The 24989-nt window shown below is 37.1% G+C and overlaps 4 protein-coding genes across 5 annotated transcripts; 1 reads left to right on the top strand and 3 right to left on the bottom strand.

The window, feature by feature from the left end:
* Positions 1–575: 575 nt before the first annotated feature.
* Tbh (Tyramine beta hydroxylase) lies at positions 576–4470 on the bottom strand. 2 transcript variants are annotated; one of them, XM_066393445.1, is made up of 10 exons: positions 4338–4470; positions 3199–3419; positions 2996–3142; positions 2676–2945; positions 2119–2316; positions 1985–2069; positions 1763–1929; positions 1523–1708; positions 1117–1459; positions 576–712 (listed from the first exon to the last, which is right to left on the bottom strand). In XM_066393445.1, the coding sequence occupies exons 1-10, from the start codon at positions 4405–4407 to the stop codon at positions 630–632; spliced, it is 1770 nt and encodes a 589-aa protein (XP_066249542.1). In that variant the 5' UTR covers positions 4408–4470; the 3' UTR covers positions 576–629. The 2 variants fall into 2 exon arrangements, with proteins under 2 accessions (XP_066249542.1, XP_066249549.1); XM_066393452.1 differs by having other exon boundaries at positions 3199–3416.
* Positions 4471–6525: 2055 nt separating this feature from the next.
* Positions 6526–7048, top strand: LOC136409757 (prisilkin-39-like). Its single transcript, XM_066391506.1, has one exon. The coding sequence runs from the start codon at positions 6526–6528 to the stop codon at positions 6991–6993; it is 468 nt and encodes a 155-aa protein (XP_066247603.1). The 3' UTR covers positions 6994–7048.
* A 7357-nt stretch (positions 7049–14405) lies between these two features.
* On the bottom strand, positions 14406–15921 carry LOC136409729 (tubulin alpha-8 chain-like). Its single transcript, XM_066391438.1, has one exon. It carries the CDS (start codon positions 15777–15779, stop codon positions 14442–14444), a length of 1338 nt encoding a protein of 445 aa, XP_066247535.1. The 5' UTR covers positions 15780–15921; the 3' UTR covers positions 14406–14441.
* A 1790-nt stretch (positions 15922–17711) lies between these two features.
* Positions 17712–18370, bottom strand: LOC136410761 (zinc finger protein chinmo-like). Its single transcript, XM_066393112.1, has 4 exons — positions 18359–18370; positions 18131–18307; positions 17943–18072; positions 17712–17891 (listed from the first exon to the last, which is right to left on the bottom strand). The coding sequence occupies exons 1-4, from the start codon at positions 18368–18370 to the stop codon at positions 17815–17817; spliced, it is 396 nt and encodes a 131-aa protein (XP_066249209.1). The 3' UTR covers positions 17712–17814.
* Between the last annotated feature and the right edge of the window lie 6619 nt (positions 18371–24989).

Below are 24989 nucleotides of genomic sequence, written 5' to 3'. Positions count from 1 at the left end.
AGTATAAGTAGATATCATTCCTAAATAGACCACCCTGCATTTTTGGTCAAAAATTTATCGCTATACAGAACGATCTAAGTACTTTGACAAACTTCCACAAATGATTTTGGCGTTATTTTACGGTAAAAAGTACTGATATGCGGCGATCCTTGGCAGCATTGTTATTAATATATAACGCGTTAAAGTTTTATTTCACTGAATGCTTGTAAATGTCAATAGCTTTGTTTTACTTCAGCAGCTGAGTGAGAGAAACAATCAGATAAAGACGTGAAAGATTATTACGCAGTAAGCATGCACCTATACTTATTATCCCAATATATTGGCTTTATTTACTGCTCTTGATTTCATATATTGAAGTTTATTACTGACAGCGATAATGTATAGTTATCTTGAAAGGGACCCACCTTGTGGTCAATAGATTTCAAATAAAACTGTCTCAGCTGAGTGCAATTGGAAGAGCGGAGACCCGGAAAATATACAAATGCGCTTGCGCGCTCAAGGAAAAAGCAAGTATAAGCTACCGTCGATTATTTTCATTCTGGCTGTAAATGTTAAAACCACCAAATTCCTGACTATTAGATGCAAATAGATATATTTCAAATGTATTACAGCAATAATATATTTCAATGCTATTTTCCTTCGAAGCGGCATTCCCTTGCTGGAGGTGCCAAAGGCAAAGAAACTGCAGGCAACGGCGCATTTTCCCAATAACCTTCAATAAACCCAATTAACAACCATCCCAGTATAGAAGGTGAACTTTTTAGCGTCAAAGAAGGCATATACTTGAACTTATTCCCTCCGTCTTACCCAGGAATTTCCTTACGGACGGAGGGGCTGAGATACCCTTAATTGAAAGGAATAAAATTATACCTCACTTAGCCGCTAATAACTATGTTAAAACTTATCAACGCTGTGACCTGGTTTCAAATAATAGCCTTGTCTCGCATAAAAAAGATCACCCAGTATAGTCTATGAAATAAGCATTGACAGTAATTTGACAAATCGCATTCACAACAATCAATCACACTTGTCATGCGATCAACCCCCAATCAACTAATCCTCTTTGAGATAGTCAATAATTATCTCATAGGCTTTAAAACCCAGAACAGCCCTTACCAGGAAATCGATCTCCACTGGACATGTTACACTGCATACTCAATGGTGCTTCATGATAGACCTCATCTAATAGTTGCACCCTCATTTTATTCCATCTTATAGCGTCATAATTCCCGGAAATTGGCCTACCGGCACCAGTGTCCTGATCCTCCCACTCGTTCATGTAACCGAAGAAAGTCCTCAAAGCCTGGTCGGAAATAGAGCTCTTGCATACCTCCAGCTGAGCATGGGGGTAGTAATGTACGTAGTTGACACACATTTCATCGCTAATGGAGAACCCTCCTAGAGTGATGTTTTGTCTGTCTGTTGTGCAGTAGTCGCAGCGGGTCATCAGAACTTGACCCTTAAATTGATGAAAAATTATCATTTAGGGATGAGGTACAAGAAAGTACATTGTTAGATCTACCGGTAAAACCTTCACAGACCGCTTTAGTCGCCTTATTTCCTGGAAATGGGTGCTGTAATGGTTGTCTCTGTCCAGCTCCGGAAGTTCGTTGCCGTGGACATCAAAATGGCGAGTGTACACCCGAATTCCCGTTAAATGAGTGTGCAGTTGCGACCCAAAGATCGTTATTCCCTCGGAAGGAAGTCCCTAAGATGGAAAATTTCTCATTCAAAGAGGATCAATGAAGCAGGCGCAACTTACCTCTGAAGTGCATGAACTGATGCAGTATCCGGTAAGAGGAAACGATTCCTGCCCTGGTGGTATGGCCATTTTGTCAGTGTATTCCAGACCCAATTCTATGATTCCTGCGTCCATTCGTCTGAGTTTATCCGACACATAAAAACGAATCCCGGAACTATCGATAAAACCTTATGGAAAAATCTCAGCTTAAACTAATAAAATTACCCTTACATTAAAACTTACCCTTCTTCAATTCAGGATTGTTATAATGTATTTCCAACATTACATAAGGATTGAAATTTTCTCCTCCTAATGGAAGAGCTGCTTCCTAAATCGATTTGAAATTAAAATTTATGGAGGAAGGAAATTTAACTTACCTCAGGATATGTGAAGGGCTGAGCCCCCATCGCCCATGCTGCTAGAACTCTCTTGCAAAGCTGAGTCTTCTGAGGCCTCTCCGGGACAAAGCAGTTGCCATTGTACATAGGAATGTGTTCTTTGGCGTTGGTTTCACAATGAAAAAGCTCCATGTGGTGCACCAGGCCCTCGCTTGAAGACTGGATGTTGGCTTCGTACTTTAAAAAATGTACTTTGTATTAATTATCGTGGAGTGGGGGTTAAATTACTGAAATGTTGGTGATTTTCATAGAAACGTGGAAACATATCCCAATCAAATCTACATTTACGAGTTCGACAAGAACTTGACTCTAATTGAACTTAGACGTTTTATGGTGAAAATGAATTTCTTGGAGCTTCCTAGAATTCTCTAGAAGTCCGTTTCAGGTAAGTAAATGCTTGTGAGTCAAAAGTCAAGGAAGGTACGTAACTTAAGTCATTTGAAGTATACATTTCTGGAAACTGAATAATTCCGGTAACTCACCGGTTGTTACTTTAACACTTTTATAAGGTACCCGTAAAATAGGTGGACACAAACCTGGTAGATGTGGTGTTTCCGCAGAAACTTCTCTTTAAGCTTGAAAACTTTGCACCAGTAAGTAGTCTCCTCCGCTGGCACCTTGACTTGGTCAGTCAGGAAGTCCTCCGCTTCCACATGTGATGGAAGTTCTGTATTGGCGTGCAGATTTTTCAAGAGACTCACCCTAATCATGCCAAAATTCTCCTTTGACGAGGCTGTTATGTTCAACCCTTTAGGAGATACCAAGCGCTCAGAGCCCCTAGACCAAACTATATGGGTTGTTCCATCCTAGAATATGTCACAGAATTAAAGCGTGATAAAATTTGGTGAAAAGGTACCTCAATGATGTAATCCCTGTTATCGCAAGTATCAAATTTTCTCTTGAACGTGAATTTCGTTACAGTTTTCACAGTCTTCTGTCTGAAGTTGGTGCAATCCTGGTGTCTATCTAGGTCCAATACGCCTTTCTCATCTGCCCACAAGTCCTGAAGAGACATTTATATGAGAGCGATTGAAAAGGAACCAAATTAATGGTTTTTACCATAAGCTGAAGCTTTGCACTCTTGCTCCTTGAGGATTTCCATAGAAGGCAGTAATCAGCGGGGAAGGGATTGCCTCTATCCGAAAACCCGAAGGCAAACCATCCAAAGGTGGATGGTAAGTGGATTTCGAAGCTCAAGATCTTTTGGGGGTAATCAATCATCCAGTGAAGAGAGATTGAATTGTCCCCATTGAGGGAGACGTTGAAAATCTTTCGTTCTTCTAGGAAATGAAGAATAATTTACAATACACGAATCCTTTGTATTTCTGTTTGATGAGGCGTCATAAGTATTCTGTTTAAGTCACAAATTCGTGAGATCGTCAACAAAGACTTTAGGGTCATATACAATCATGGCAGACTATGCTTAATTTCAGCATTAAATCTAAAAAAAATAGGTTTAAATTCTGGAAAAATTCGTCGAAATGAAAAATAACATGAGAAAAATGTTTGTTTGGCCTGTGTTGACAGTGGTAAAAAATTCTCTTCAATTTTCTCATTTATATAATTTTTTAACCATTATAACATCGCTAACAATGGAATTTTTTTGAAATATTTAGCTAGCCATGAATTTAAAAAGGGAACGAAATAATCCTTAAATTTGATTCCTGAAGCTTTAACTTTTTCCCCAATTTAGCGACTTCGTAACTAATAGTTTTTGAGATCCTTTCAATACTGTCTCATTGAATACCACTTATGTAAACCTGGAAACGAAATTGTTATTAAAATATCTATTTGACAAATTCTTTATAACTGTCAAATAAAAAACCCTCAAGCTAAAGCTCTGCTGATCTTCTTAGGCTCGAGCTAAAACTCTGGTGGTCTCTTCAGATTTGAAGCGAAACTTTGTATCCTTGAATTTTTTGAAAATCATTTTTCCGTTTGAAATCGATGATCTTTTCTATGAGACAACTCCGTTATCGGTGTATTATTGCTGACAATGATAAAAATCAACTAAATCATCAGCTGCTCAATTAAAGTTAATGTGCATTTGAGCGAAACAGTAAGCGTGACACCAAAGCGGAACTAGTTATTTGATCGTGCATAATTTCTTATTTTAGTAAACAGTCAATTAATTTTGATAAACCGTTTCCGAGATTTAGCAGGATTCCATGCAGTTGTTACGCACTATATAAAACTACCTTTGTAAGAACAATTGACCTCGTATAAAGTCACTGTCACTAGAATCGCTATCAGTAATAACGCACCCATATTGTCACATTATCACTACATTCAGATGTTATCAGAGGAAGGTCTGAAACCAAATGAGACGAGAGACTTTAAGATTGCGAGATGAAGGGCTGATCCAGGATCGAAAGCAGTGGCGTCACATCGGATAGGGACGCAATTTGTAATAAAACAAATAATATTTGTGGAAAAGTTTCCTCTTCATCCGTGTCTCCTGAGTACCATATCACCAACAGATCAATTAATAATGATAGATGTTATTCTATTTATTATTTTTCTCTATGGAATTACTCGAAAACCTATGAAAATCGCTTATAACGACGTGTATTGGGAAAATACTGCTTCTAATTGGTCTAGATTAATAATGGTCAATAATACACTGGGCGTCCCTTAAGAAACGGGTAAGAGCAGCTTAATATTTTTTGCCAACTGCTGTACCCATTTCTAATTTCAAAACATCAAAATCCAGAAAAACTAAAAAAATGATGTACTTTTTCTAATATGAGTCGTCTTATATGTTTCACTATTCACGCAATCCCTATGCCGCACATTACATTTGGGACACTCTGTATGTTAAACTGGTACATTTTTCGATATCGAATAAGTGGTCGCAATAATTATAAATCACCACGTATATGAGAAAATCGTGTTTTAATTATGTCTGTATTTCCAAAAAATTGTAAAATATCTTATAATGGCTTCAATATCTTAAAAACACAACGAAGGTAGCTATAAGAAAATCTACTAAGGAAGAAATACTTATTCCTTGTGACGGTGGAGGTTTACTAAATTAATAATATACATAAGGTGTTCCATAAAAAACTCCTAGTACCCGAGACACAAAGAGAATCATATCAAAAACTTCCCTTTTAAAACCATTCAAAAAGGGCTGTTATTACGTACCCTTGTTTTACTTTAGAACTATCATGGATTGGTATAGGGCCTTTTTGGTATAGGTTTTGTTATGGGTACATTGGCAAGGGAATATAGAGAAAAAATGAACTAAAAAAATTTTGCGTCTGAAGCATTTACACTCTCAAATGTAGAGAATCCATGTTCAACATTGTGGAAAACATCGATTCATGAAGGCTTAAATGACTGGAAAACCGATATATTAGGGGTAGAAAATTGTATTAAACAATAGCAATTTGTGGTAATATTTATTTAATTTTTCGCTTTAATTCAAAGTTTCCTCTGGACCTCAGAGACTTTCCTCTCTTTCGGAGTAAAGAAGAAAATGTCCGATACATGAGTCCCTCTCCTAGTAAAAAATAATTAATTATTTCTGAGATATTGAGACCTAGTTAATTGCCTACCAGTAGATTATATTATACAAAGGAAACTCCTCGTAGGCTCTAAGGAAGCTTTTAATTAAAAGTGAAACGTCCACCTAACAAAAACTCTCGTTTTTTATTATCGTCAAAACAGATAAAATCCAATTAAATAAGAAAATTAAATAAATGCGTATAGAAAATATTTAAACACTCATTAATCTACAGAGTGGTGATTAGAAAAAAGTAGTTTCCGAGGCTTAAAACGGAACAAGGCTAAACAGTAATATGTGGACTCATCCTGTGCAAATACATATTTTTTCTTAATTTTATTTGAAATTTTCCGTTATTTTTATGGCTCAAAGGGATTATCTTACGCTCATCAGTATAAAGTGAGCCACTGCCACAAAAGCCGTCAAGAATTTAATGAAGACCTCTCCATTATTCCCTAAACGATTAAATTCCTCAATCCTTATTGAAAGGCACACCCGAAACGTGTCTCCTCGGTTTATTGCATTCCCGTTTAACTGCCTTTTAGGTTTTCATTTTTGCAGATTATTAAACATCATCCCTCAGTAGCGACGAAAGCAATTAAGTCGCCGAAGCAACCGAAACGGTGTCAACATTTAATTAAACCACAAATGAGATTTTAAGGAAATTGATTATGGACCTTCCACCTTAAACATCGGTTTAACATTGACCCAAGGCTCTTGCGATTTCTTCAATTAAATTTGGTTTTTTAGCATTGCAGAAAAACTAATAACAGATAATTAGGTAATGCGTTGACCGAGACGCACTTGACGAAGAAGGGAGTCTTTTGGTTGATTATAAATAAATAAGTTATCCTGGGTAGTAGTAACACTGGAAAATAATGTCGCGTCTTATCTTTATCTTCTTTGCTGCAGTTTTAGTGACGGTGTCGGGGCTTAGTGGACACTACTATGGTGCCAACCCCTACGGATACAACAGCTATTATGGTGCAAGCCCTTATGGATATAACAATTACTACTACAAGCCTTATGGACACTCTTACGGGGGTTACGGATATGGAGCTGGAGGCTATGGAGGTTACGGATATGGAGGTTACGGACATGGCGGCTATTATGGTGACGCCTACGGCCCTTACGGAAGCGACGACTATGACGATGATGAGGATGGCTTGGGAGACTATGCCGGAACCGACTACGGGTATAATGGACACTTAGCCTCGGCTCCAGCTGTCAGTTACTCGGTATCCAATCTGTACCAGACCCATCCAACCCCGTTCGAATACGGAGGTGGCTACGGTTACGCACCTGCTTACGGTGCACACTACGGAAACTACAACTACAAGAAATAGTTTTATTCATTAATTTTTAATTTATTCCCTTTCAAATAAACAATTATTTATTTTTTATGTCATCTCGTGTATTTCAGAAGTTCCTTATACCTACACATGACCTTGCGTACACGCACAGATGTCTAATGTTATTACATGGATTATGTTGCCGAAGTTGTAACCATAAGAACGTCCTGAAATTCACTATGAATCTTGTCGAAGTAGTTCAAGCAGAAACTGCCGATAAAAGTTCCATTTGGTTGACTTTGGACTTAATAATTGCTATACAGCTGTTTAGCTATACGTTGTGTGTCTTAATACTCGCGTTTGTCTTAAGACTGATCCACACATGCGCAATCCGAATAATCGCTATTTGCCGAACTATTTGCCAAACTGTTCATGCAATTGCCAATTCGGCGAGCTCCCAAACACACTTGCATTTATTTAATAATATTTGTACCGACCCATTTGATTCGCCTTATTTCACTGATTTCAGGCGGAAATATTGAAAAATGGATATTTCCTTAGAATGATCTTTCCACATTAGTTGGCATTTGCCGAATACCGAATGTTCGCTACTGGAGGCTCATTGTGTTCTGTGAATACACAAGACATTTCGAATTCAACACTCGCCATTTCTCGAAAACTGAAAAAGACAGGAAGAAATTTGAATGGGGGCAAAATTACGTAATTTAGCGCTTGACCAAATATCTTTTTCAAAATTTGAATTTTCCGAGTACTTCCTAAGACAACCGAAAAAAACTAAAAATTGGAGATTTCGTTTTTATTTTTTTAACGTTATTTGATAAAAAAAACCTGAATCCACAAGTACATTTTCATTGCCACTTTTCTTCAGCTAAACGATGGAATTTTCAAATTTGCCATTCGACTATTTTTCTGTCGAAAAATATAATGTGGCGCCCATAAGAAAAAATAAAGTTGATGATGATATCGCCGAAAGGCGAAACGTCAGATGGCAAATCTGAAAACGTCATCGTGTAGTTAAGAAAAAGTGGCAATGGAAATGTGCTTATGGTTTTGGGCTTAATGATCAAGTAACGCTAAAAAAATAAAAACGAAACCTCCAATTTTTAGTTTTTTTCGGCTATCTTCGGAAGTATTTTGTAAATTAAAATTTTTAAAAGACATTTGGTGAAACGCTAATTTATGAAAATTTGTCCCTATTTAAACTTCTTCGCATCTCCTCTAGTTTTCAACATTCCAAAGGTGAAGATCGAATTTGAAATGCCCTGTATATCCTGATTTAATCCTTAATATTCTTATTAGTCGCGTTTGTTTTCTGCAACTTTTAGTCACTGGTATTCTTCCCATTTATACCCCTTTTATTGTACTTCAAGTAGGTTTTAAACAATATACATTTTTTTTTTGCTTTTTTTAGATTTTGTTTCCTCTTTATTATTGTTGTATTTCGTTTGTCATTAGTATTATGAGGCTCCATTAGTTCGCTTATTCTTAACTTGAGATATCCAGCAACCGTTAACGATACTCGTCAGACTTGATTTGATTAGTCACAATTAGCTATGTTTTACTTTAATCAATACGCCCAAGCTGAAGGATTAATTCTTGTTTCTTGTTTATGGTTTTTCTTTCATAACTCGTCATTGGCATTAGTTCCAGTGACAGAAATTAGTTCCATTCAGCTAAAACGCAGTCTTAGTTTATTTGTCTTCTTGAGATATCCTGAAACGACCAGCAAAGCCGTCGGATCAATAAAATGATTGCGGATTTACTTGGGAAATTTGGAGTTTTAGAAGGGATTGTGATAGATGTTAAGGAAACTTAAAAGGGGGGTAGTAGCATGAAGTAACGTGCGACTCCTAAGACATTCTACTAGGTCTGTAAAAAATCTCAAAATTTTTTAGTAATATTAGAAGATCATATTTGAGTCAAAGTTTCATGGCGTACAGTGCTGAAAACACAAAGTGAATGGATTATATAGGTACTTGCTCTAAGTCAGTTTGGGTGAACCACTCTATAAACCTGTACATGAACAATGAAACCATGTCCCTCATCATCCACTTGGCAGGCTGAAACAAAATTCTATTTACTTTACTGTCAGAAATATTTTTTAGCCTGCCAGTAATTTTAGAGTCCAAATTTCCCTTATAACTCCATGCAAATTCCTCGCTCCGTCCACGAAATAACCGCAAATTTCCCGGATACCGAATTGAAATTGCTCCTGGTGTCGGTTTCCTTTGCCTTTTCGTTTCCTGTTCTAAAATGAAGCGAAGAGGCAATGGGGACTGATAAAAGGGACCAAAACCAGGTACCTTTGTTGAATAGGCAAATAATCCCGATTCTTGCCCAATGTAATAGAAGCTATTGCCAGTATGAAAGAAAGCTCCGGATCCACTCAAAACCCGCTTATTAAGCATGTAAGCTTTAAGAAAATCAACTATGAGGTTAGTTCCAATTTATCCTTCTCTGCCTCTGCTTAATGGTAGTCGTATCTGTTAAGTTGTTGAGAGATGAATTCGAACAGGAAAGTAAACTTCAGAGTATGATTCAGAGTTTAAAATTTCGCATCCAGAATTGGTGATCCTGAACCTATTTCTCTCTGACGAAAATAATTTACTTGCTGTTTGAAACCCAACTCCCATATCATTCAACACTTATCACTATGACTGATAAATAGAGATAGCTCTATAAATGTGATTCTGCAAGAGCGCAAAGCCTTGAAACATGCTCTTCAGTTCCGATTGATTTAACAGAGGCATGGCAAATAGTTTCTGAGTCTCGTTGATCGTAACCTTGATCTCGTGATAAAGATGTTCAAGTAAATCACCGATCCCAATTCTGGGAAGGTTAAATTCACCTTTTCTTGATCAAATGAGTATAATGAAAATTTATTTCAGACTGCAACATTGGTGACAAACCAGAAAGATATGGAGAAAGCAGACAGAACTGCTATAGAAAACGTGGAGACAAAAGTAAGTTTTGCTACTCTCGTCGAATATGTCCATTTAATGGAAATGTTGTGACTGAGTCTGAAACATGAAGAATAATCTACAATTTCACTGCAAGAAGGAAGAAGATCAGGGGCAGGAGCGGAAAGCGGCGCTATGGAAGAGTTCACTCTTCTCTCTCTCCTGAGAGTGGAGAATGCCTCTTTACTCCCATAGCGCCTCTTTCTTATTCCTGATGACTTCAAATTCTGATCATAAGGAATCAAAAATTACAATTCCCCCAGAGAGGACCATTAGAAATTTGGTTAGTAGTGGAATACTTAAATTAGCCCCTTTATGGGGTCACATCTTCACGAAGTTTTTATCAATAATAATGTATAATATACAAGATGTCTCTAACCATAGTGCCATAAATTCAACTACATATTCTAGGTCCCAAAATATGACGAAAACTTCATATAAACATATTTATATCCAGAGGCGCTTCGTGTTCAATATACAGGGTGTGAAAGGTCACTTTCTAAGTATGGTTTTTTATTAATATTTTCAAAACGCTTCGAAATAAATTAAAAAATTGTGTACTTTATTATAACCTTTTATGCTATGTTTAAATCTCTCTGAAGAAATGGTTACATTTTTCCAGGCACAAGTAATACAGGGGGGTAATTTTTGAAAAATACCTAAACTTTTTTATAGTTAACTTTATTAACAATTTTGTAGGAAACATATTAAATTTGAAGATTTTTACATAAAAAATATACTCTTATTGCAAGTCGAAATCTCCAATAGTTTTCGAGAAAATTGAGATTAAACAAAAATGCACTCTCTTTCACATTTTCTTCTCTTTTTTCTCATACTAAATCAGTGCCCCTGTAAAGGCTCTGCATCAGAGCAAACAATGAGTAAGCTAATGGTAGTATCGGAAAATTGCAATGAATATATGAGTATTTGTTGCTGATGAATAAAATTATATTGATGTGAATAAAGTTAAGGGTAGGTCAGAAAACTTACTGGCCCTCATACGAAGAGGCCCTATGCTGCGTTCCATATCCATGGCAAGTTTCCTTCTAACCTGAGATATACAGATTGTCCAGTCTAACTTGTAGCACGTGTCTCTACTACCCCTAATGTTATAGAAGTAAGGCTGCCATGTAAGTCTATAATAATAAAACTTTATCATTTTCCTATCTTCTTTAAACCCACCACTGAACATGAAATCGTAAAGAGGATACTGATATGTTCAAGCAGCATTTTGAGCATTTTTTGTTCAAAATTGTGACGAATTATGGGTGTCTATTCTGCAAAGGTGTCAGGGAGACCAATTATTACTTACACTGTAACAAGCTCGGAAAAAAGTCTAAATTTGTTTGTTGGATCGGACATTAAATTAAACAAATAAACATGAATTTTTTTGCCGTGATACAATTAACTCTTTGTTGCAAACAAGCTCATTCTTCAAGCCCAAATCCATTAGAAGCCTCATTGCCGTGCTTAATAGTCCATGAGAGGTTTTTTCGTCAAAACGCAAGGTCCCGTCTTATTAACTTACGCATTACATATTTGCGCAACATCCCTAAAAAGCTCTGTATATAAATCCACCACAAATGAACTGATTGTGTCATTGAATCTTCAAGCATCGATTAAATCGCAATAATGTCAGCAATAGTGACTGTTTTATTTTTCGCTTTCGCAGTCTCCATGGGAGCAGCAGCCCCTGGGTACTTGGGTCACAACAGTTGGTCTTTGCCCATATTACCGCTGGCCACCAGCTACAGCCACAGATACGACGCCTATGATCATACAGTTCCTGTAGCCAACTACGCCCCTAGCAGCTCCTATTACGGCCATTATGGGTATCCTGCTGGGTACGGAAGTTATAGTTCTTACGGCTACGGCCATCATGGATGGTAGACTTCGAGTGATGCTCGTCACTCTCCTATTGTAATTAGTCCTAATTAGTTTTGTAAAAGGTATTTATTTGTTTATGTACTTTTTTATTAAGGTCTGCAAGTAGTGATTAAACGTTTTTTTCCTCTTTGAATGGAATGTTGTTTGTAATTGCGTTATGCATAATTAAAGGGAAAAAAATGTAGCGCTCGTCCTTACATTATGGGGGCCCCATTGCAAAAGGTGCAATTATTGCAATTTTGTGTAGGCAATTGATTATTAATCGATAGGGGCTACGTATAAAATAGAAGATTCTCTTTTTGTGCGTGGTTTTCCGTTCAGAATGACTGCGAATATGCTGAAAACGGTGCTTTTTTGTGTTTGTGTTTTGGATTTGGTCTTCAGCGCTCCTAATCCTAGCTACTACGAGACCTACCCGTCCATATCAGGTAACTAGCTCAATAGTCACTTTGTTTTGATAAGATCCTCACTGGTATAATATTTTATATGGGAACAATTTTAATATTTTAATCTTGAGACACCTCCAAAATTTTCAGAGACATTTATTCAGGGTCCGTCGTATATATGGAGTAATGGCAATAACTTTTCAAATAATTTTTCTATCAAAAAATGTTTGAAGTAAAAGTTACAAGACTCATTTATTGTCGCTTTTTAATGACTTTAAACTTTTTTTCTTACCCCCTAATATTTTAACGAAATCGAACTAGTTTTTCAAGTGTACCCCTTCATCTTCGAATTGTTTTATAAAATCAAGAAAAACATTATTTTCCTCATTCTATTCAAAAAAATCAAATTCGATCAAAAAAACAAAACAACAAATTACTGCTGACAAGAATTAATCATTATTTAATGTTCAAAGCATTTGCTTAAACTGTCTTCCGTCGTTATCCAAATACAGTGTTATTCTTTGCATGAATGATCTTCTCACCTGAACCTAAGTGTCTTGTCTAATTGATTGTATTACACCGACGATACGAGTCACCTTAAGTCATCTATGTTATTTGGCCGATCTTTAAGAACTTGATTTTTTAAATAGACCTACACAAAAAAGTCTCAGGGATTTAAATCGGGTGACCCGGCTGGCCGTTTTATTTCATCAACCAAAAAAATTAGTACTGCCTTTTTTGACTTAAAAATTAGAATTTCTGGAATGCTGTTTATTTGACGTTTAAAAAATATAGAGGGTGCTTTTGTTATTTTGCTTTCCTTGTGGAATTTAATTTTTTTGAGTAAAATAAGGCAAATAATTTTTTTCTCGAAATTATTCGTATCTAACTTCGATAAAATTTAATATATCTGTACGCGTAAATACGTTTAGATTTCATAAAACAATCAGGAAATGGAGAGTCGCATTTGAAAAATTAAAGTTAGTTCAGGTTAATTCAGGTTAGTTCGTTCGAATATTATGGGATAAGAAATAAAGTTCAAGGTTATCAAAAATTCACAACAAATTCGCCTTTTAACTTTTACTTGAAATATTTTTTAATAGAAAAATTATTCAAAAAGTTTTTATTGCTACTATTCCATATGTGTATATGTCGGATCTTGTATATTGAATTAGAGTTAGGAATTTAATTAGTTCAAGGATTAACATAGGAAAGTCGAGGCAAGCGAACCTATAACAAGCGATTCGTCGATTTTCCATTTAATTTTTGGTCTGGAGGAAATTAAATTCCCTTAATATTTTTGATAAAATAATCGATAGTATTCAGATGGACATTAGATACAGATCCATAGATCGACTACGCATCGTCATTCCTATGCTAATGGACCTTAGACTTCTGTTTTCGTGTGTTTTGCTGAGCCACTTTTTATATGCCTAAATGGTCAGTTTACATATTAGTTCAAATTCCTTTTGCTTTACTTACATCTCAACAAAATGAACATTAAAATGGATGAAATCCCTTTTCAACAGTTTTCATTTATTCTCCATAAATCATTTAAACCCTTCGCTGAGGGTCCGTTAAAAGTTTCTCCCCAGTATGGTACGATATCCTGAGAAATATAAAAGAAGTTCTGCATGTCAGAACCCTGAAATGTAATTGCAAGATGTATTAAATTCATAGTATCTGTTTAGCAGTAGTTTCCAATCCCTCGCCAAAAATAGCCCAATCTGTATGCCTGGAGGCGATAGTAAATGGTCTTCTCCAATTTGCCAAGTTTATAAGGAGAGTTTATTGGAGAACTCAGGGTCCTATCATGTCTATTTTTGTAATCAAATTGCACGAGTACGTACTTGTAGCCCAGTAAAATTGGCGTTTTTTAGTAAATCCACGGTAGTTTCAAGTACACATCCTAAGCTGAAAAATGTTACTCTTAACATTTATCTCAATTTTTTCTCTCGCCTTTTACCCTGTAGTATTATCCGCATACATGTCGCTTTTTATTCTCACTTGCATGGTAATTACTATTGAAAATCACAAAAGAAATGTTATATTTTGTGTTGGAGACCCTGCAAACTTGATCTGCCACACTTATTGGCACACCCTGTATATTTAAAAAAAGGTGAATTCAAACCATTAAATAAAATTCTACACCTTTTTTAAAAAACACTTTTTTCGAAAATCAAAAATCTCTTTTATTTGCCAGTTGTTGTTACATGCCCATCATGATGGTTCCCAAGAAAACTCCTTCCTACACAACGTCCCCTACTCCTCCAGCGTCACCCGCCACCTCTTCATACTCCTTCTCCAGCACAGCCAAGTTCTCCCGAGCCTGTGAAAACTCATCTTCCTCCATGCCCTCCCCCACATACCAATGCACAAAGGCCCTCTTGGCGAACATCAAATCAAACTTCTTGTTCAGCTTCTTCCAAGCCGATTCGATGGCAGTGGTGTTGGATAACATGCAAACTGCCCTCTGGACACTGGCCAAGTCTCCTCCTTTCACTACAGTGGGAGGCTGATAATTGATGCCTACCTTGAACCCTGTAGGACACCAATCGACGAATCTCACGCAGCTTTTTGCTTTCATCATAGCTATAGAATTGTTGACGTCTTTGGGGACTACATCCCCTCGATAGAGGAGGCAGCAGGCCATGTATTTACCGTCCCTAGGGTCGCATTTGACCATTTGGTTGGTGGGCGCGAATAGTTCTGCTGTAATCTCCGGCACGGAAATTCCTTCATGGTGGACCTTCTCAGATGAGATTACAGGAGCGTAGGAAACCAATGGGAAGTGGATTCTGGGATAAGGCACTAAGTTTGTCTGGAAATCTGTTAAGTCAACATTGAGGGCCCCGTCAAAGCGCAAGGAGGCAGTAATGGAGGAAATCACTTGGCTGATCAGTCGGTTGAGGTTGGTGTAATCAGGACGTTCAATTCCCAATTTCGTTCTGCAAATATCGTAGATGGCTTCGTTGTCCACCATGAAAGCACAGTCGGAATGGCTTAAAGTGCTGTGAGTCGTCAGAATTGAGTTGTAAGGCTCTACCACTGCAGGGCATACTTGAGGAGCTGGATAGACTACAAATTCCAGCTTCACCTTTTTTCCGAAATCCTGGCTCAGCTTCTCCATCAGGAGCGATGTAAACCCAGACCCTGTTCCTCCTCCGAAGGAGTGAAACAAAAAGAACCCTTGCAACCCTGAACAGGACTCCGCCAGCTTATGTAACCTCTCCATCACAATGTTTAATATGTCTTTTCCAATGCTGTAGTAGCCTCTGGCATAGTTGTTAGCAGCATCTTCTTTGCCAGTTATTAACTGCTGTGGATGGTACAATTTCCTGTAATGTCCAGTCCTTACTTCATCCACTACTGTGGGCTCTAGGTCCACCATCACCACCCTGGGAACCATTTTGCCATTATCTACCTCAGAGAAAAAGGTACCACAGCAATTATCCGAGATGGCTTCCACGTCAGAGGACAGAGTACCATCCGCCTGGATACCATGCTCGAGGCAGTACAGTTCCCACGTGTAATTGCCGATTTGAACGCCGGCTTGGCCGATATGGATTGAGATACATTCGCGCATAATTTAGAGACCTAAACTTCTATATAATTTTCATTCTATAATTTTGACTGTTGGAAAAATTGACAATTTCGAGAAATGAAATTTAGGTGACTGGTTGTTGAAAATTTACCTTATTTTACCAGTTTAAATGCCTCTGAGACTAGTTTTATGTGTGATTTTTATTTTCAGTTGTGAAGCCGTTCTCCTACTCCTACTACAGGCCCTACAGCTTCTGGCCCTATTGGTACAACTATCCTTGGTATTCTAAGTATTACAGCAGCTACTGGTAGACTTGCAATTTCTATACTGTCATGAAATAAAGGATGTTTTCGGCATGTTCTTGTGTTTTATTTACCATATTAGGTGCCTAGACTAGAGTAAATTTTCGATGAGTATTTAGCACAGTTTTGAAAAAAGAGTGAGGATATTCTCAACTCTGCCGGTATCTTCTACTGCTACTACTTCTCTTCAACTGCCACCTTTTCTTCTTCTTCTCTGGTAAGTACCTAAACCTGCATTTGTTACTAAGTCAAAGGACCATTAATATGCTTGGTAGTGAAATCCTCAGCCATCGTTTTGAATGAAAATACCCCAAAAATATCTCCATTTCTGGGCTCATTATCTACATAGTACGACCGATTTTAAACTTACAAATTTTAAAAATTTTTAACTCATATAAGGAAAATTTTAATAAATTTTCGTGTTACCTCAGCATCACTCTAGCTATAGATTTTAGGATCAACAGAAATCAATTAGAAATAAAATAAAAGTTCTGATCTGAAGTATTTTTATTCATAGGATTCTTTGTGTTAATTCGAGTTAGATCAGTTTAGTTAAGGTTTCCAAGACCGTTCTGAAGTAATGCTTTACGGCGGTTTCCGGGGAGATTCAGGGTGGAGAGAGGGAAGGAGTTTAATTGGTGGGTATCCCGAGGGATACCAATCCGACACTGTGTGGGAAAATAAAACTGCCTTTAATGCCAAACCTATATATCTGGAAGCAGATTCTCTAACCCTCTATGAAAAAAAAAAAGATTTCTAAGACAGAGCTGGTAGTACACAGACAGAGATGATGAGAGGAGAAAGGATTGTTTAGTGGGTATTTCACAAGGTTGTTGCTGAATACCACATATCTAGGACACACCACATTAGACCAATCACGACATGGGATGCGAAAATACATTTTTCCTCAACCTTTAGAAAAAAACAAAAAAAAAGGTTCGAACGTACCAAGTAAAGTCTCAAAAAACATGTTAATAACATCGAGAACGATTTCTTCTAAATACTATTAATTCATTGCATTTTAAGTACGAAACCTGTTTTTCTTTAAAATCACTCAACTGTTCTCTACAGGGTGTAACATATCATGTTGAAGATACTTCAGGGAGCGATAGTACTCTGTAAAAAAATTTAAAAAATGTTAATAGACTTATGGTCAAAAACGCATCATTTTCAATATACAGGGTGACAAAGTTTCACATTTTTTCTCATATTTTGCCTTTTCTCACATTTGCCAAATTTCTTAAAATAAAAATAAATCCAAACGAAAATAAAATTTAAAAAACTGTTGAAAATTTTTCACTCTGTATATTGAAAATGGTGCGTTTTTGACCATGGATCTATTCGCATTTTTTTAGTTATTTTGTAAAATACTATTGCCCGTGAAATATCTCCATGATGATATATTACAACCTGTATATGGGAATAGAGAAATCTTACGGGAATAGCCTCAAGGGGTAATTGAGACACGATCACAAGGAGGCATAAATGCATTTAAAAAAATTATTAAGTCCAAGGAAATTTCATTCCAAAAAATCCTTAACACTCTTTAAAAATTCTTTTTTTTTCATTCTAAAAATTCAAAAGAAATTTTTAAATTTCAAAAAAATCTAAAATGGTGCTTTAGAAAATGATTGACACGCTGCAATAGGTTTTTAGTTACAAATGAAACACATTGTTCAAATTAAACATTTAATTCACAACTAAAATAAATAAATTAACAGTAATTGCTCATCTATTTAACATTTCCTTGTCGGCAAAACCATCAGGATCAGTCTTTAAATCAGTTTTCCCAGACCTAAACCTCCCAGTCCTACACTTCCCAGTCCTAGGCCTCCTCCCAATCCTAAATGACCTACTCAGATATTCATAAGAATCAAAATTCAACATAAAGTGCGAAACTTACCATCCAGTCCTACAAGGCTAACAGTAGGGGTGGCAACTTTAGTTACAATGGGGGCGGCAATGGCTTTGGTCACTACTGGAGTAGGGTGGAGGGCTAGGAGGTTACTGTTTTGGTATGAGGTAGCTCCGGCCTATATAATGAAATTAGTTGAAGGGGTTGCTAGGGGATGGTAAAATGAAGCTAAGTACCTTGATGGCGATACTTGGGGCTGCGATTACTTTAGGACTTGCCAGAGCTAAACCCCCCAATCCGATGCCCCCTAGACCAATACCTCCCAGAGGTATACCTCCTAGACCAATTCCGTCGTCGATGGGGATGAGCCCAGCAGAGACGTAGGCGACAAGAGCGGCGAAGATGCACTGAATTCATAACCACAGCGATAATTGCAAAAAAAATTCTTTGATCCTAAAACTTACCAATTTAAACATTTTGGCTTTCAACTGAAGTATTGCACACTATGCTACACTGAATGGTGGCTGTGTATGATTTTAACCACCCTGATGCAAGAGTTTTATACTAATGCATCACGGCGAACCACCACCCCACCTATTAATGTTGACCATTCTTTAAAGCGGTTCTGCCAGTAATGTGTCAAAAAATCGTCGAAAAGTGGAACAAGGGCCCCCGCATTTGAAATCGTTTCTGCTACAATGCCGGGATTTTTCCCCACTGGCCGTGCAGGACCGTAACTTGCAACTTTTGCTCGATATTGATTTCATTTGATATTGAAATTTTTCATTTCGTCTTAAAAAACAGTTTTTTTTGCGATGATTTGCTAAATTCTGCAATAAAAAACGTCATATTGTAGGAAATTTTGCCTATTTGAGGACGAAATTTTTTTACCATTAAAACCAGCCAGGCAGTGCAAACATTCCTTGCATGATTAGCGCAGATTGCTGATAGTGCTTGACCGGTTTATTCAGCGCGAGCCATTTTTTAGCCGAAACCAAAAAATCATCAAACGACATTGGCAACTTTACGGTTTAGATTTAGAATTGGTCGTTCGCATTGTCGATGATATATCGCCGTCAAGCACGAGGATATATGGACCTAGTTTAATTAGTTCATTTACATTCATCATAGTTATGCCGGCTTATTGCCAGTTATTAAATTGCCTTAGTGTGCAAGTCTAAGACAGAAGAGTTTTTGTATAGCAGCAACCAAAGATTAATTTTTTTCGACAATTTTCATTAAACATATCGGTCTACATAATTAATATTGTAAATTTACAGGAGGAGTTCTTTCTTGCACGGGCTAGCTCAGTCGCAACGAACTCAGAAACTCTACGTAACAGACGAATTAAAAAGAATCATATATACCCAAAAAATCCAAAAGTAGTCCCGAGGCAGGACCGGCTTTAGCAAGTCTGGCGCCCTGACCGGTGAAATTTTCAATCACTGCCCTCTACCCCCAAGGAAAACCGCCAACCCCCGCCCTGCGCCGCTACTTTCCCTTCCCCTTCCCCCCCATGGCCACTAGTATCTCGAGGATGAATCCTGAAGTTAAGAACATTTTTGTGCCCCAATGAATTCTAACGCTTTGAGACCTCCTCCTATACAGGGTGTTAGTAAATAAGTGCGAATGATTTTTATGGGTGATTGCTGAGGTTTTTTTAAGTAAAAAAGTTCATATAAACCCAGGTCCGAAAACGCTTAGTTTCCAAGATACTGAGTGTTAAAGTTTTTATACGGTCATGCCATGACATTTTTTTAAAGAAAAAAGGCACGCCAACGATTTTTTTCAAATGTTTTATTAATTGTTAACAAAAAAACAAAAGTTATTTTAAAATTAAATATAATTATAATAAATGTTGAAAATGATTGCCCTTAGCCGTGATACAAGAGTCTCCTCTTAGCCTCATTAACTGGCGTTATTCATTGAATTTTTTTAATTTGAAAACGGCTACATGAGCGACAAAATACTAAGAGGTCTTTCTTATTAACAATTAATAAAATATTAGAAAAAATCATTGGCATGCCTTTTATTTCCTTAAAAATATGTCATGGCATAGCCGTGTAAGAACTTTAACGCTCTGTATCTTGAAAACTAAGTGTTTTCGGACTTGGGCTTATATGATTTTTTTACTTAAAAAAAACTTCAGCAATCACCTATTAAAATCTATCGCATATAGTTACTAACACCCTGTATAGGAAGATAGTGGATTCAACACATATTTTCTCCTTGGAAGGTGACTATATTAGGTCGTGTAGTATGAAATGAGTAGAATTGAATTGAAACTTTAGTAATTTTTTTTTTCATATGAAATGTTTTTATTGTCAATCGAAATATGCACCACCATTATCAATACACTTCTGCCATTTAACGGGAAGTTTATTGATTCCCCTGCTGTAAAAGCCTGCAGGCCGGGAGTCGATAAACTCTTGGAAGGCAGCTTTGACAGCCTCGTCGGAGTTGAATGTTTTCCCTACCAAGAAGTTATCCAAATTTTGAAAGAAGTGGTAATCAGTGGGTGCTAAGTCGGGTGAATACGGTGGATGACGAAGAGTTTCCAATTCCAACTCCTGTAGCTTGGCCAAGGTGACTTGTGCGGTGTGTGGCCGAGCGTTGTCGTGCAACAATAGCGGTGCGCTTCGACTGACTAATCTTGGCTGCTTAACCGTCAGTTGCCTCGTCATTTCGGTCAGTTGTCGGCAGTAGACATCAGCCGTAATCGATTCACCAGGTTTCATGAAGCTGTGATGGATGACACCTGCGTTGGACCACCAAACGGACACCATAAGCTTCTTTTGATGAAGATTTTTTTTCGCACAATGTTTTGGTGGTTCATCTTGATCCAACCACTGCGATGAACGTCTGGTATTGTCATATAGGATCCATTTCTCATCACAAGTAACAATCCGATTCAAAAATGGATCGTTATTATATCGGCACAACAAAGAACAACAAAGAACAAGCTTCGAGACGTCGTTCTTTCTGTATGTCGCTCAACTCATGCGGTGCCCACTTGTCCAGCTTTTTCACCTTACCAATTTCAGCCAAATGAGTCAATATTGTTTTTTTGGTTACACTGAATATTAACGATAATTCGCTTGCACTTTGACGTGGATTCGCTTCCACCACGGCTTTCAGATAATCGTTATCCACTTGAGTTTCAGGTCGTCCACGTGGTTCATTTGTTCAGGTTAGTTCAGGTCAAAATTGCCAGAACGAAATTTCATGAACCAACAAGATACTGTTTGCTGCGAAGCGACTTCAGTACCAAACACATCATTAATATTGCGAGCCGTCTGAGCTGTTGTGGTTCCACGGTGGAACTCATATTTCATTAACACACGAATTTCACTATTTTGCATGGCTGCACAAAAATTTTTATAAAAATAAAAGTTTTCAATAATTTTTAACACTTTAAACTCTGATCGAAAGAGGAAGAATGTGCCTTTTCCACATAAAAAAATCAAGTCCAAATATAGATTTAGAGTGAAGTTATTCGCAGTTGAATGTGGCATTTCGAGAATCTACTCATTTCATACTACACGACCTAATATTACCCCTGTATAACATGACAAATAAAGGAAAATTTTTAGTTACATTTGAGTCATTAGATTTTATAACTTTATACGAAAAATGTTTAATTACTGTTTAACAAATTTAATCAGTGTAATTCGCTTAATTAATCTTTTACTATATTGTTCTTTATCTCAAAATCGAAACTTACTTAGGTGCTGCGAAAGTTTAAACAAATTTTAAATTTTCATTGATAGATAACCTGAGCTACCGTTCTGATAGAAAATGTATAGCTTGTCTATCAAATCATAAATAAACAAGAGCTATAGAGGTGATCATTAATTCAAAATTCATGTATTTCATATGTATTGTACAGTTTTCAAAATGTAACGAGTTTTGTCAAAGCATTTTAAATTTGTTTAAAAAAAAATTAGATAGTGTCCCAAAAACATCGACACGAATTAGTAAAATGGCCTACATGATAAAAGAATAAAGCCATTCGGCTGAAGGTGCTTTCCACAAAAGTTGCTTTTTTTAAATTCCACAGAGCGTTTAAATCAATTTTTTATTTATGGAATTGAAGTTGTTCTTAGGGGAGTTTCTGGGTATGGTAAAATCATTTATTGCACGAGAGTGTAACGCTGCGTTGACGTACTAACTGTTGCTATAGGGCCGGAGATCTACATGTAAGTTCGTGCCACCTCTTCGTTGGTGAAAGTCATTATTTTAATTCACCGTAAATATTCATCTGTTAGAGTTTTCAAGACAAAAGGATTTACGTTTTTGCGCAAAATAATAGAAATATAATTATTTAATGATGAATATTTTGAGTAATCCTTAATTGGTCCGGCGTCGTCCGAGATATCCATACTTGTGTGCTATTGCCTATTGGTTTTCTTGCCATATTTTTGAAAATCGAATTTAATTTTTCCTCGAAAATCAATTTTTTACGTGCAAAGTCTAAAGACAGAGAATTGCGTTTTTTCAGCCCATATCCATTATGCACTTGTGAGAAAGATCAGGGATAACCGATAATCATTTTTTCATGACCTTACCCATTTATACCCATCCAGACTCTTGCATAACCCACATTAGAAATTTCATGTCTCAGTAAAACCAAAACATCGAAATAAAGAATTATATCTCATTATGTTCTCACTAGATACTCATCTTTATTTTTATACATTATTTACATCGCAGTACCTACAGTTTTTAATACAAAATTTTCCTAATGCCAACCATAGGGTAGAGGGGCGGCCACAAGAGAGCTTTTAATAACAGGAGCGTGGGCAATAGGCAGAGCGGGGGCTAATATTGGGGCCGCTTTTACCACCACCGGCACTGAAGGGGATGAAACCTGTAAACGAAACAAAAAGTTAACCCACAATCAACAATTGACGATGGAGTAGATATGTGGTTTACGACGAAAGAACAAAACTCTAGTCTAAGCTTGGTCTAAATTGACGGTTTCGCTTCTGGCAGGCTCAACTTAAGCCACGATTAGGCTTAAGCTCCGATTATCGTGGCTTGGAACGTGGTTAAATTCGAAAGTTGCACGCAGGAGGAACAGGTATAAGCCGGATATAATTTAAAATATACGGGGTGAGTAAAAAGTGCACTGCGACTTAATTTTTATTTATGGAACCCCGTGTATTTATTATATATTGCATTTTTTGGTTTCTGTAACATACGTGTAATATACGACATTTGAATTTTCAACTATTTTTCAAACAGTTCCTGTTTTAAAATCGATGAGAAATCCAAAAAGGCAATACTATACAGAGGATTCCATTTAAAATCTAAACAGTTCAGTGCTATCGCACCTTTCTGAATCACCCCATATATTTAAAATACTCTTCAGTTTATACTTCTGCCCTCATCTTCCAACTGTTGTGTGGGAACCGTTCCGCTGTCGCCTCTGATAGGTATCCAAATGTCCATTTTTATTCTAATATCTGTGTCACCCTGTATATAGACTCGAAATTCCACGGGCTCCATTAATCCTAAACCCGAAAAATGTTCGAAATTTAACCTAAAAAACTTACTTTCACTAAGTTTTGATAAGAGGTAGCAACAGGTACTGCGGCCTTAACTACGGGGGCTGCTACAAGCGGGGCATGGTAGCCCACTAGAGGTGACGCCAGGTAGCCGGCGTTCGCCATGCAGAAGAGCATCGAAAGAGCTGCTACCTAAAACATTAATGTGCACCTTAGATCTAGAGGATCACCATTTTTCTCACACACTCACTAGTTTGAACATGTCGCCTATTGGTTTTGGTATTGCTTAGGGAATACGCACAGTTGGACAATGCACAACTGGAGCAAGAAGTCCTCGGCTTTTTATACCATCTAGTGGTTGAGTTGAAAAAATGCCCCATGGATCGCCCAAGTGGGAAAATGGCCACGGGTCAATGTCATGACGTAACAGGCGTGTAAACGGCTTGTTTCACTTTTTTTAAGTCTGGCCTTAAGGCTCTTTGCGTATCAACGATGACTTGAACACTTGAAGACATCGAGAATTTAATTGGAATGAACTGGGACTCTTAAGACGAGGAAAACCATGTGACGTAATAAATAGTTACAATGACGATAAAAATCTAGATCAATGGTGTGTTGAATTGTGCATTTTTCGCTTTTGCTGGTGCAATCTCTTCGGCCTCAAGATCGTGACCGTTTTTAAATGGTTCCTGCAGAATTCTCACACAAACGAACGGAGTGATTGTTCTACATGGTATAACCATATAAATCACCATACGAAAAAGCATATGTGACCTTAGAAAATTGCATGTTTTCTGGGAATTAACACTGGGCAGTGCACGATTTTCGTGCCCAAGATCAACCCTGCTTTTTACATTTATTGAATTATGTAATCAAAGTCGTATCCATTGTAGTTAATTCACAAATAGTCAATATTCTTAGTAAAATGCGCTTCATTTACATTTAAATCAATTACCCATGTAAAATCGGAAATTCTTGAGCATATTCGTATTAGCCTGGACCAACACTGAGGCAAACCAATTTCGGGGGGTCAGAAACCCTCAGAAATATTCTCAGGATACCGATTGTGACTCCGGGTGCCAGTTGGCACTAATTTCTAACTGTTTCTTTATTCATTGTTGACAATGACATTTGCTAATTTTGACAGACGATTTAGGTTAGAAATGAAGCTAATGTCAAATTTTATTTGAAATGTGCTAAATTTCTAACCTTAATAGTTCAAATAGGTCAGAAATGTCTAACTTAAATCGCTTTTTCGAACTCGGCAATTGTCAGTGTCCTTAATGTAAAAATATATGCATTTCTCGGCGAACCGAGATTTTTAATTCGGAGACATTAGTAGCACACCTAGTAAACTGGTGGTACCTTGACATGATTTAATGACATTGATGACAAATCTTAGCAAGAGAATCTCCTTTTAGTGGAAAATGGTGAAAAAACTGCTACGCACCTTTGCTAGTTCTCAACAAAGGATCAACATTTTGCTGGTTAGGTGCATTAACTACGACATACTGATAAATCGACATTTTAATTACTCATTTAATGAAAATGACGTAGGAGACATTACTCTAATTACTTGCCTTGA

Source organism: Euwallacea similis, chromosome 1, assembly GCF_039881205.1.
Source record: "Euwallacea similis isolate ESF13 chromosome 1, ESF131.1, whole genome shotgun sequence".
NCBI classification, from domain to species: Eukaryota; Metazoa; Arthropoda; class Insecta; order Coleoptera; family Curculionidae; genus Euwallacea; species Euwallacea similis.
The sequence above is the reverse complement of the archived record's forward strand: the minus strand, read 5'-3'. Positions and strand labels throughout refer to the sequence as shown.

Bases quoted from the DNA above. Each gene is read 5' to 3' on its own strand.
- LOC136409729 (XM_066391438.1), bottom strand. From the start codon at position 15,779: ATGCGCGAATGTATCTCAATCCATATCGGCCAAGCCGGCGTTCAAATC.
- Tbh (XM_066393445.1), bottom strand. From the start codon at position 4,407: ATGGGTGCGTTATTACTGATAGCGATTCTAGTGACAGTGACTTTATAC. The intron at 3,420-4,337 runs GTAGTTTTATAT...TTCATTTCCTAG, and splicing joins GGTCAATTGTTCTTACAAAG to AAGAACGAAAGATTTTCAAC. The intron at 1,709-1,762 runs GTAAGTTGCGCC...TTTCCATCTTAG, and splicing joins TCAGTTCATGCACTTCAGAG to GGACTTCCTTCCGAGGGAAT.
- LOC136409757 (XM_066391506.1), top strand. From the start codon at position 6,526: ATGTCGCGTCTTATCTTTATCTTCTTTGCTGCAGTTTTAGTGACGGTG.
- LOC136410761 (XM_066393112.1), bottom strand. The intron at 18,073-18,130 runs GTACTTAGCTTC...TTCATTATATAG, and splicing joins CCCCAAGTATCGCCATCAAG to GCCGGAGCTACCTCATACCA. The intron at 17,892-17,942 runs GTAAGTTTCGCA...ATATCTGAGTAG, and splicing joins TAGCCTTGTAGGACTGGATG to GTCATTTAGGATTGGGAGGA.